General features: G+C 45.9%; 1 protein-coding gene across 1 annotated transcript; it reads left to right on the plus strand.

The window, feature by feature from the left end:
* The first annotated feature begins 9,831 nt into the window (after positions 1 to 9,831).
* On the plus strand, positions 9,832 to 12,626 carry LOC125521566 (NAC domain-containing protein 21/22-like). Its single transcript, XM_048686631.2, has 3 exons — positions 9,832 to 10,102; positions 10,505 to 10,818; positions 11,931 to 12,626. The coding sequence occupies exons 1-3, from the start codon at positions 9,928 to 9,930 to the stop codon at positions 12,309 to 12,311; spliced, it is 870 nt and encodes a 289-aa protein (XP_048542588.1). The 5' UTR covers positions 9,832 to 9,927; the 3' UTR covers positions 12,312 to 12,626.
* The last annotated feature ends 239 nt before the right edge of the window (positions 12,627 to 12,865 follow it).

Here is a 12,865-nt window from a genome sequence, read left to right on the forward strand (position 1 = left end):
GAGCTGATGCGGTGAAGGAGGAACTCCGACAGGCTATGGAAATTGCTTCTGCTAAGCCCTATCTTTTGTAGTGTGTCTTTAGCCGTTGAGCCTTCCCGGAGCTATTGCAACTATGGCACATGTCAGGCGCCTTCTCAGACCTTCCTCGCAGCGTGGGAGGCATGTCAGCACTTCAGGGCACGCACCAACCCGACTAACGACCAACAGAGGTCATTTTGGCTGAAATTCCAAGACCCGACGCATCCCCAAGTCTTCGGCGACAAGCTGAAGAAGTTGGCGGAGCTTCCACGGGCTGCCAAGCCTGCCATGAAGGATCTTTGCAAGGCCTTGTGGTCGAGCAATCCTCTGCCCACGAGCTGCTTCGGGTTGGTGCACGGCCTCCAAGAAGCAAGCGCATAGGTCGACTTGTGGAAGAAGTCAGCGTGCATCGAGGGTGCGCGGCAGTCTTTTGCAGCCGTGCAAGCATACTACCCGAAGATGGACATGGAGCAGATTGCCGGTCAGTGCCCAAAGTGGCACGACAAGGAGGTGAAGCCCGGGAAGTACTTTGAGAAGGTGTGGCCAGCTGCTCGGATAGCCGAGAAGGATTGCAAGCATGAGTCTATTCTAGAAAATCTCGATTAGACTTGCACTATGTTTCATCGGTATGCCAAGATGTAAATATAAAAGACAAATCATTTTGAAATTGCCTGTGACCCACATGTCATGCACCCCAGAAGACGTCGAGACGGTGAGGCACTAGATTACGCGATCGGACAATGGGAAGGCGCTAGACTGACAATGCGCTGCACGGGAGGATCGGATGACGCAAAGGGTGTCCGAGCAATGCCCTAAAAGACGAGCAGCATCTTTTAAAGGAGTAATGCCTAACGATGCCTCAAGTAAGTGGGTGTAAAAATATAGTCCCACGTTTTCCTAACAGTTTGACTTTCCTTTTGGCTAAGCCAATCAGTACATGCAATTCAATAAATAGTACTTCCTCCGTAAACTAATATAAGAATGTTTAGGTCACTACTTTAGTAATCTAAACGCTTTTATATTAATTTACAGAGAGAGTATTACTAACCAGCCATATGTATGTATAAGCAAGGAATACAAAAGATTTGTTAATCCAGTGTCGACATACGGCATGTACATTGCTTTCCAGTATAGCAATATGAAGGAGATATTTGACATGTCACCATCTATCTACCCTATCTGCTCATCCATGCTATCCCATCAAGATTGTTCCTTTCCTCTCTTTTTCCAGCGATGGAGAAAGAAGTTGATGACATGACCGGTTAACCTTCCCATATCGGCTAATATAGCCAAGAAAAAAAAAGAAACTAAAAAATTAGGTAGCCTTACGCGGACAGCGACACACCAATCCATATCCCTCCTCCCCGAGAGAATCATGCATATGAAACTAATTTGTGTGCACAACACCAACCCAGTGGAATTGTTGTGACATCGACGGCAGCACAACTGCACTTGCAATTAATCATCAGAACCCGGCCAAGCCCAAGCACAACGGTTGTTTCCACTTCTTAAATCTCCATGCATGGATACAGTGCTACTAGTACTATGTATGCCCCGAACTGGGGATTTGCTTGATGAATGTAGTGCCATTTGCATGTCCATGCCCACTTCCAGCTACACCAAGGATCATGTTCACAGATCGATGTACTATGACCCTAGGTAGCTAGAAAAGGCATGTTGCTCTGTTTGAGAGAGCTCGAGACTACGACGATGCGTCTCCACTTGTAGCGATAGATGAGCGGTATCTATCTACCTATCACGACAGCGCATCACATTCATATCATCTCATGCCTCATGTCCGAGTGCAGTCAATAATGGCAGCCAATAATCTGGCGCTACGAGTCGTTTTGGATCGACAGAAGACAGGGTCCGGTGGCCCGGGACGTCGACCCGCTGGCGATCTCTGGGCCGCCGACCGCTCATCGGACGGTGGACGGCCCCAACACGTGGGCGGCGGCACGTGGGCGGGCACGTGAAGCGGCCCCCGCCCGGCGATGTGAACGTCGCTCAGGCGGCGGCCATGGAATCGCCGGCGGTCAGTTTCGGTTGGTCGCCGTCGACACGTACGCCGCTTGTTCTTGGTATATATGTTCGTGGTGGATAAGGCTTGAAAGCATGCATCCACTGTGCATGCATGTCTCAGTTAAAGATGGAAAACGAAGATGAAAAAGAAATGTTCACTGTTGGAGCTTCTGGAGAGTGGTGAGCTAGTGGTCAGTGATTAGTTGATTTAATGCTCTCTTTATTGATTTATTTATTTTTGGGAATCCTTTGGTCCCTCTTTCACTGGCATATTGGCACAGATAAGGCAAACTAGGTGCTTTGCTTGGTAGCTACACGAAAGGTGGTTTACCTTATCTAGCAAGTACTAGCTTTTTTATTTATCCTCATAGAAATACGTACCAAAGCACTCCCTTCGTCCTAAAATATAAGTGCTGCTGATTTTGTACTAATATTGTACTAAATAAACGACATTTATTTTGAGACGGAGGGAGTAGTAATGCACAATAGGTTTATAAGTCGGGCATGAATTTTTAGGCCATCAATTTGATTAGTAAAACATGTGTTATATGCCACATAAAATATATTCTTAGATCCGTCATCGAATCAAGTTTCTATATATATATATATATATATATATATATATATATATATATATATATATATATATTTGTGACATATTACAAATGTTTCGCTAGTCAAATTGAACATGTAAAAACTTGTGTATGACTTACAAACCCAACTAAAGGGAGTAGATGATGCACTCTTTTTGGCTTGCACGTAACCGTGCCACTTTTGAACATAAATGGATTGATACCATGTTCTTTTCTGCTATATTGGACAGATTTGCAGAAACCGTAGATGGTTGATACTGTGAAGAAGGGCGCTGAGATGTTGAAGAACAGCGTGACGCAAATGATTCTATTGTGTGGGCCACCTATACCTAGAGATGATGGTCACATGTGAGGTTGTTTCTGAAGAGGGCCATCTCATCTTTGATTCACACAAGTTTTAGGTTTCCTTATACTGTTTAGTTAGCGCTGATGGATGGTATGTTTGTTGGTCTGTAATATTGGTGCATTTTGGTCACTCTTTGGACTCGTAGAGGTTGTAGTTGGTGAGTGATGGTGGTGTCAGGTTTTTGCCCCATGGTCTATGTCTTAATTACACGCGTAGGTGGTGAGTGTCCTAGCGTATGCCCGAGCTCGCTACTCCCTGTTTCCCTTTCCCTGTATTTCTGGTTTGTGGACTTTGTATTTCTATTATGAGAATTAATGGAAAGGATTATACCGGATCGGAAAGAAGATGACATGCTTTTGTTTTTTTAGCTGCATCTGTTGAAATATATTATCTAAACCGACGGACAAGACGACCAACATATTTTAACATCCTCCTCACATTTAGGCCTTATTTGTCGATGAAGGCCGCGACAATATATTATCTGATGAAGAAATACATGTAGTGCACTTATAGTTCGACACCATGTGGCTAGCAACCTTTCAAACAAATTCATGTTCAGTATGCAATTTACAGCCTCGAACACCAAGTGTGTTGTGATGGTGTGGTGCCTTTATCGATGGGAGTGGTTGTTTTTCTCCTTCCAACGGGTATTCATTTGGGGTGTGTTTGGTTAGTCGCATCAATTTCGGGTCTCCTGCATGAGTGGCCTGGTGGAGCCTGGGTGGGCCTAAACACGGTTTGGGCCATTTTTGCACTGTGTTTGGTAGCTCGCTTCGCATCGCTGATGATTTTTCTGCATGTTATTTGGTTACTTGCACCTCTGATTCTAGGGTGAGAAGATGCAAACTACGGGTGTTTGGTTGTGTGCAGAATAGTGTTCTGCTCACCCCCTTCAAATGTGATGACCTTATTACTCGTACACAACACACTAACAAGCATTACGCCCCCTAAACAACACACTAACAAGTTCGAAACACGCATGATTAGAATGCCACACCATGATTTGAAGAACTAATTAGGGACATATTTGTGCAGCTTACATTAGCACCAACATAGGACGCCCATGCACAACAACAGGGGTGTTGTTGCCTGATCAAAAGATACAGCTTACCATAAAATACTACTACTACTACTAAAATAGTTCGAAAGCAATTCAGGCCACCTAGCCATATGGCATACGGCTTAGCAGCGGAAGTGTTGAGGTTATAGATCTTGACCTCGAAGCCCAGGTCGTTAGCTTGAAGGCGATGACGCCTTCCTTAGCCATGTTGTGCTTCTAGCAGAAATCGCTCTAGTTTGGGAACAGCACAACCTGGCCGCCGCACCCTGCCACTTGCACCCACTCCACACACCACATGCAGGCGACCACCAACATGCAATGAAGAAGGGGGTGTGGAGAAAGTTTTTTTTTTGACAAAAAGACTGTAAGGGAACCCCCTACAGTATAATTGGTGCAACAAACCCAAATTGCAAGTACCATGCCTTGAACCTGGGTGGGTGGGAAGGCACCAGCCCCTTCACACCACTAGGCTATGCCTTAGTCTACGGTGTGGAGAAAGTCCCTGGGGGGCTTCTGCAAAGACGTCGGATGACAAGCATGGCCATGTCATGAGTGTCCATCTGAACATATAACTGATATGGCACCAGTTCTCTGGCTTATGGGCAAGCTTGGGGCGGTCATGATTGTGCAAAGGGGTCGCCATTGCCTCCATCCTTCCTCAGACCACGGGCTTAAGTGTCAATTGGTTGACCGGGAGCACATCCTCGAATCCAGCTGGTGGATAGTAGCCACGCCCCATGACGTCCCAGTAGGTCTTGATCACCTTGTTAGTTAAGCAGACATTGATGTGTACTGTTGCAGAACCCTTCAAGAAAATCGCCTAATCATGGACATTGCACATTGGCATGATCTGACATGAAGCAGTGTGCAATCATGGACATTGTTAAAGCATAAGCATTGCACATTGGCAATGATCTAAGACAAAGTCACGCAGAATGAAATCATAATCATGGACATTGGTGATTATTGTTGCACAATCAATCAAGCACTGAAGTATGGAATCATAAGCATGTACATTGGTGATTACCATTGCACAATCAATTAATCAAGCAAGTGCACAATATCAATCAAGCAGTGCAGAATGGCAGCATAAGCATGGACATTGCACATTCATATGATTAGCATCACCAAGCATGCACATTGATATGTCCTACAAAACTCAGTGCACAATCTAGCATTACTTTTGGCATGCACATTGTTATGATCCTACACAATTTAGTGCACAATCGAGCATGACTTTTGATATGCACATTGTTGTGATCCTACACAACTCCGTGCACAAATTTTGACTCATGGTTGACATGCACACTGACCGGCACAATTTTTGTATGTACAATCTAATTGGATCATGCAAACCAATCTAATCCATGAATCTAAAATACGCCACCGCGTATGTAATCCACTGGAAACTAACCATTGACACCAAAGGTGGAGAAGAAAGCGTCACCGACCAACCTAAAAAACCTAACATTGTGTCCAATTTCCCACGGCCCCACCTCCATCCCTCAATTTGCATCTACGAAGCAATGTAGCTTGTTCCAGATCAAGAAAACTTACAGTGGCCACCTCTGGTAGAGCTGTTGCCATCGGACCCGAAGAAGACACTCCCGTTGTGGGAGCCACGCCGGTCATCAAAACCCCTGCCTCTAGAGCTAGGGATTTCCTGGCACACACATCGGAAGTCCCTGCCAACGCCTTGGAATTCCTCTCCAGTGTAGTCGAAGCCTCACTCGTAGTAGTTAAGGTATCTGTTGGCAACTGCACCACTGATGGCCGATCCATACATGTTGAGTGTGTGTTGGTGTAGATGGGGGAAGGCGACTTGATCTTCCTCTCCAACTGCCTAAAGTTGAGGCACTCAAAGCCGATGAGATGCCAGAGGTGGGCACCACTAAAAGGGGGCATGAATCCGGGCGGTGCGGTGGTGGAGTAGAGTCGTCCATAGAAATGAAGGGATGGTGAGAATAATGGGAGATTGGGTGGTGAGAGGAGGGGAGTAGATAGGTAAGGCCGATATGTTGCATCACCCGCACTTCCCAAGGCATGCAACCTCGGGCCACACTTTGCCCGCTGGAGTAGAGCCAGCTCTGGGGAAAATGACTGATTCAGTTGTTCCTCCTCAACCAGGTCTAGAGATGCTTTAAGGTTTGTGCAAGCCAAAAATTCAGTGCAGTCCAGGCTACGAAACAGGCCAAATTTGCATCACAAGCCTGTATGGGCTTCATGCGTGCAACCAAACACGCTCTTGTTGTATTGGGTCTGTCCGATGTTGCTCTGTTTTTTGTTCTCCATTGCATGCCGACTAGTGAGTGATTCCTTTCTGGTTTCCGCCCATTTTTTTAAGAAAATGGGTATTTCTATTTTTCTAGTGAGAAATCATCACAGACTCACAACAACGCCTATGTGCGGCAGCACGCACGAAGGCAACCACATGATTGCTTTAAGATTTGTAAAGTTGTTTGGTGGTTTTCATGTTTTTAACCCTTACTTGATTTAGATGGGTTTCATGCATGCAACTTTTGGTAGAGTTGCATGCTCCACCCACCCCACCTCCCATGCATTTTTATTTCATCTCCAAATTTGAATCTATGATATATTTTAAACTGAAAGTCCAAGTTCAGTTTTGTTTGCATATTTGTGTTCCTTACAACGTGGAGTTTAAACAAAACCACTCTTGAATATAGTTTCATAGTTTTCAAAGGTAACAAGGTTCAAATATTAAAACTTGATAATTGTAATATTATGTTTTGACCAAGTTATACCAAGTTTCATTCTCATTTGGGGTTTCGGGTTTAGGGCTTGGGCTAAGGCTTAGGGTTTAGTGTTTCAGTTTTAGCTTTTGAAACTTGATGGATTTATCATTGGTTCTTACCATGTTTCAGTAGTTGAAACTTGGTAAAAAAAACTTGTCAAAACGTGTTTAAGAGTGTTCTTGTTACAAAGCATTCGTCACAAAGAACACGGATATGCCAACAGAATATAAATTAGAGTTTTGGTTCAAAAGATATAATAGATTTAAATTTGAAAATCAAAAGAAGAAGCACCAGGGTTGGGGCGGATGAACCATGCAGCCTCTGCCAAAATCTTCCACATGCAGAAATTCAGAGGGGATTAAGCCCTAAACGCATGCAGGGGATCAATTTATTTTACGGACCGCAAGCAATTGTGCATACAAATAACCGCGTGTGCCCGGACCCTTGCACAGTAGGGTAAACACCCCACGGCAATTTTGTAGGAGCAATTCATGATAGGCGCACTCTTGTTTTGCAGCACGATCTCTTTTTTTTGGCACTCTTGTTTTGCAGCACGATCTCTAGCAGCGGTCTCAACCTAGCTAGTAGTTCAAGTTCAGTAGTATATGTGATTTACGGCCTCGAACACTATCAATGTCTGTCACTTTCGCTATCTTTTGCAGTGTCGATCGTGACGCCCCAAAAAATTGGGCAAAGATGGAAAATAAATATTAATTCTTCGAAGCTGGTGAGTGGTAAGCTAGTGGCCAGTGATTAATTCGTTTGATCTCTCTTTTATTAGGCGCTGGCAGCTGCTTCGAACTAATTCAAAATTAGTTATGTGTAGTAGTATGTGATTTACAGCCTAGACCGAATACGATCCATGCCATGTCACTTTCGGTACTACAGTAGCTATCTTTTGCACTATCGTGACACACCCAAAATAATTGCCGCCGCCTATACTTGGTCAGGTCAGGGGCCGTTGATCCCAAAAGGAAAGGAGGCTTCCACTCAACTGAAGTGCTGAGATGATGAGCTAGCCCATGCGTCCGAGCTGGCTAGAGCGAGATCGAATTTGACGATGCATATCCACGAAACAAACTGAATTCCGTATACTCAACGCCAGGGTACGCTTCCCGGCAATCGCATATGCATACGCCTAACTGCAATTTTTTTCTTCTGCCCTGCATACATTTGACAAATACATAAATGAAGTAGTATACACTTTAATAGATCTGATATACTAGTAGCCTTTTGGCCAAGAAAATAGCCCCGCCAGGCCGCGCGAGCCCTAGTTCAAATCCATCCCTCCACAACCCCCCCCCCCCCTCCCCAGCCCGCAAAGTATGTTTTCTATCGGCGATTGTTTCCTCCAATGGTTGGCCAGGTGGGGCATAGGTCTCGGAGTTATAGTGGCGGGTCTCGGTGATCCCGAGTCACCCTCCTTAGGCTTCGAGTCACTTTCTTAGCTCCGCTTGACAACGTGACATTCTTGTTCTATAGGCCGGCCGTACTTATGGTTGTTCCCTAAGATCCAATAAATCCACTTAGAATGGTGGGACGACGAGAGGAGGGGGGTCCCCTGGAGGTCGGTGTAGGTGGGGTCACATAGGGGCTTGCAGTGTCGAGTCTCGTGGGCTAGCCATCGCCTGGATCTCAAGAGGTCTGGTTCGGCACAGCGGCGGCCTGTTTTTCTGGTGGCGATGAGCGGGCACGTGGCCTACGAAGTAGTGCTGGCGGGCGCCGATGAGGCCCACCCCCGTCCAGCTTCTTTGATGCAAGGGTCGGGTCCTTTGGCTTATCTTGGTCTCTGACCAAATAAGCCCGGGCCAGGCATCTCTTATACTTGTGGATCAGCATCGGTGCTGCCTAGTCCCAACTGTTGTGGGGCATGGGGAGCCAGCCCGGCCCCGGTCCATTGCCATCCACATTTGTTGCTCTGGGGGCTGAAAGGGGATACCTTCTCCCCTCCTTCAGCAGGTGACGACCATGTGCTCTAGAGGTTGTGGGTGTCGGTCCTGGATCCTAAGGCGGTGATCCTGGATGGCACAGTTGCATGATTGGCTCACCGGTTAGCAGTGTGGCCCCATTTGTTGCTACTTCTCTTGGTTGTGTGGATGACGAGGGGTGTATCGACTGGTGATCCTAGGAAGGTCTTTGTAGTCCACAATGGTGGAGCCCAAATCTCAATCTAGAGGCCTAGATCTAGTGGCAGTGGGCCTTCCCACGAGGTGGGTTTGATGGCCTAGGTACCTCGACGTGGCACGAGCGAGATACTGAGCCTCGAAGCAGTCTATGGTGACCGTGTGGGTATCATGCCTCTCTCTGAAACGGCGTGTAACCCCCCTTACCGTACCAGAGCTCCCGATAGAACCCAAATCCATCTTGTTGGTTTCGCCGGCAACAATGTGTGGTACTGACAACCTCTTGGGGTGGAATCGTGGAGTTTAGTACCTTTAGGCAAGCTTGACTCGTAGCTCGAAGATTCTTCGGCTTTGGTGTGAGGCGATTTAGTTTGCCTCCTACCTTTTACAAGTGACTGCATCGTCCACATCATCGGCCTTTGCTGATTGTAGGCAAGATCAGCGCTCCTCTAACCAGAGCAAGAGGGCAGAGGGCCCTCTTCGGCGACAGTTTGGTCGAGGTTGTGCAATGATGTCCGAAGCTTTCTTAACGAGATGTAAATTCGTTCTTCTTCAGTGGCCACTGGTGTTTCTTGCGTGGGTTCGGCTAATCTTTGTGCTCATGCTCGATGGCAAGTTGATGGAGTCGAGTACTGCATATCTTGTGCATTGCTTTGTGTTGCTTTCGTTGTTGTCTGATTTTTTTTCTTTAATCTACTTTGTGAGTGTTTTTTTCACCTTGTATATATCATTTTACCATGTGGCATTATATATAAAGCGGGATAAAGGTTTTTTTCTTTGAATATAGCCTTTTATTATATACTGGAAGACTTACGGTTTCAAACCGTAAGCATCAATGCAAAAGTAGTAGTAGTAGCAGCAGCAGGTTGCATTGTTCACTAGCAGTTGACTAGCGTGCACTATTAATACATGTACGTACCTCCCCTTCATCGTCCCGTCTCAAAACTCTCTCCCTCCCTCCATCTCTCCCTCTCTCTGGCTAAGGTAGCAGTGTAGCGATCCGACCGAGAAGATGAGCTCTATTGGCATGATGGAGGCGAGGATGCCGCCGGGGTTCCGGTTCCACCCACGGGACGAGGAGCTGGTCCTCGACTACCTCCTCCACAAGCTCACCGGCCGGCGCGCATACGGTGGCGTCGACATCGTGGACGTCGACCTCAACAAGTGCGAGCCATGGGACCTTCCAGGTACGTAGCCAAGCGTTCCTACTTCCTACGTGCCTACTCATCTCTCGACGTCACTGCTGTTCGTAGCAACCTTTCTTCGTCCATTAGCCCGGCGCTCTGTTGGTTCTTGTTCCTGCATGCAGTTCATGGCGCTGGCGACCAACTTAATTTTTGTGAAAAAAAACTTAATGATTTCTTCAAGGAAGGGAAGGTTGATTGATTCATTCTGCTTCTGCAAGTGAGAAAAAAAAAGAGTGAAAACAATCCGGAGACCTTCGATGTGTTACACTGACGTGATAACCAACTACACCTCGCTGAAATCATACTTTCTGCTAATTTACCGAAGCTGTATATTTGGATTTTGGACAGATTGGTTGCATGCTAAAATGTTTGGATGGATTCGTCTTGCTTCTCCTTGTGCAGAGGCGGCGTGCGTGGGCGGCAGGGAGTGGTACTTCTTCAGCCTGCGCGACCGCAAGTACGCCACCGGCCAGCGCACCAACCGCGCCACGCGCTCCGGCTACTGGAAGGCCACCGGCAAGGACCGCGCCATCCTCGCGCACGGCGAGGCGTTGGTGGGGATGCGCAAGACGCTCGTCTTCTACCAGGGGAGGGCCCCCAAGGGGACGAGAACGGAGTGGGTCATGCACGAGTTCCGCCTCGAGGAGGAGCGACACCGCCACCACCAGCAGCAGAAGGGCGGCGCCGCCGCCGCCGAGGCGAGGTGCCAGCTCAAGGTACGTAGCATCATATGCATATCTGCTTCTTCTCTTCCTTTTTTCTGTGTTGGGTTCATCTGGTTCGCGTGACCCCGGCGGTATTAGGACACGCCACTCTCATGCGGGATTGAGGAGGAGAGAGAGAAGAGAGTTTGTCTTTCCTTTTTTTTTTCATTTTCGGTTCGTTATTTCATTACATGTGAAAATTGCATACTAGTTTTTAGCACGAAAAAAAAACAGAAAATGCATAATTTTGTGGCTGAGATAGATATCACTACCTGTTTTTCCCCACGAAACTACGTTCGTTCTACAAAGTGTGCAATTTAAGTTTCTGTAAATTTAATTGCAATAAAAATATACTATGTAAATGCATACTTTCAAAATTCTTTTTTTAGGGAACTTTCAAAATTATTAACTAGTAAAATGTTCGTATACGAACAGTCAAAGCTGAATCTATTACCCCCAAAAGAAAAATAAAAACAATCAAAGCTGCATCTATTGATCTACGCGTGTATTTTAGAATGAGGGCATACGTATTCCTCGTGTCAGCCCATTTATATAACCGTCATCATACGCGTCGTCGTCGCCTTGTATGTCGAGCTAGAATTTCGTATGATCTCTACTGTTTCTGTTGAACGAGTGATCTTCTCTGACTCGGGCCGTTCTAATTAATTGTACAGCCTGCAAGTTGCCAATTTTAACATTCAGGTCAACTCCACAGTCCATGTCGCTGAAATGATCGTTCCAGTGTTTACGTCAGGCAACCAACTAACTAAATGAAATTAATTAATAATTTACTAAACATTCCCTTGATAAGGATTAATCTGACTCGCATGTGCTAGTTCTTTACTGCAAGGTGACAGTTTAAAATTATTGATGTCCCTGTGATTGCTATTTCTTCAAGTTAACTAACTTCCAGGAAAAGAATTTCATAAAGTAACCAGATTGCTGCGGAGATTGGCTACTGAATTAGTTTAATCAATGAAGCCTTCTTAGCCTAACCTACTAAGTACTTCATATGAGATTGACAGTTCAAGGAATACTTTTTAAGTTTCAATTGTTATATACATAGATGAACTTGCACTTACCATTTTAACCTTGCCATCCTTTTTTTTCAAAAAAAAACACAGGAAGACTGGGTGCTATGCAGGGTGTTCTACAAGAGCAGAACAAGCAGCCCAAGGCCACCATCTGAAGAAGCCTGCACATTTTTTAGCGAGCTGGACCTTCCGACTATGCCACCGCTCGCGCCCCTCATCGACGCGTACATCGCCTTCGACAGCGGCACCGCGATGAACACCATCGAGCAAGTGTCCTGCTTCTCCGGCCTGCCGGCACTACCCCTCAGGGGATCGATGAGCTTCGGGGACCTGCTGGGCTGGGACAACCCTGAGAAGAAGGCCATCAGGACATCTCTGAGCAACATGTCAAGTAACAGCAATTCCAAGTTGGAGTTGACCCCAAACTGGAACCAGGAGAACGGCTTGTCACAGATGTGGACACCCCTCTGAATCTTGATATGAGACTATTGTGCTGCTAGTTGAAGTGTGGTGGTGGCTAGTAAGTAATTAGATGACATATTCTTTCTAATGATATTGGAGTAGCATTGGACTATTGGTTGATGCAGTGTCTGTTCCTAGGGATTTGATGGAAGTGTGTGTTGATTTACAAACCAGTAGATTAGTGGAATGGCTTGATATAGCATCTGTACATAGGAATGCTAAGAAATGTCCTATTTTAATTTTACTATTTCTTTTTACTCTCCAAATGTAATGTAACCTCCAGCTGAAAGTAAATACTATGTGGATAACCCCTATTTGTCATTCTGAAGCATGGTGTGATAAATTGCTCTTCAGTGCGATAAACATGTTGTGAATATGAAGCATCCCCTCATCTGAAGCATGGTGTGATAAATTGCTCTTCAGTGCGATAAACATGTTGTGATAAATTGCTCTAAGATAATTATTTCCTTCAAACACTAGAACTTGATTCCCCACAATAAATTGATGACAACACACGATGACTGGCAATTTAAACGCTCCCAGGAGAGAGGAAGCGGCAACAG

The sequence above is a fragment of the Triticum urartu genome, chromosome 7A (genome assembly GCF_056163025.1).
Source record: "Triticum urartu cultivar PI428250 chromosome 7A, HENAU_Tu73, whole genome shotgun sequence".
NCBI classification, from domain to species: Eukaryota; Viridiplantae; Streptophyta; class Magnoliopsida; order Poales; family Poaceae; genus Triticum; species Triticum urartu.

Bases quoted from the DNA above. Each gene is read 5' to 3' on its own strand.
- LOC125521566 (XM_048686631.2), top strand. From the start codon at position 9,928: ATGAGCTCTATTGGCATGATGGAGGCGAGGATGCCGCCGGGGTTCCGG. The intron at 10,103-10,504 runs GTACGTAGCCAA...CTCCTTGTGCAG, and splicing joins CGAGCCATGGGACCTTCCAG to AGGCGGCGTGCGTGGGCGGC. The intron at 10,819-11,930 runs GTACGTAGCATC...AAAAAAACACAG, and splicing joins AGGCGAGGTGCCAGCTCAAG to GAAGACTGGGTGCTATGCAG.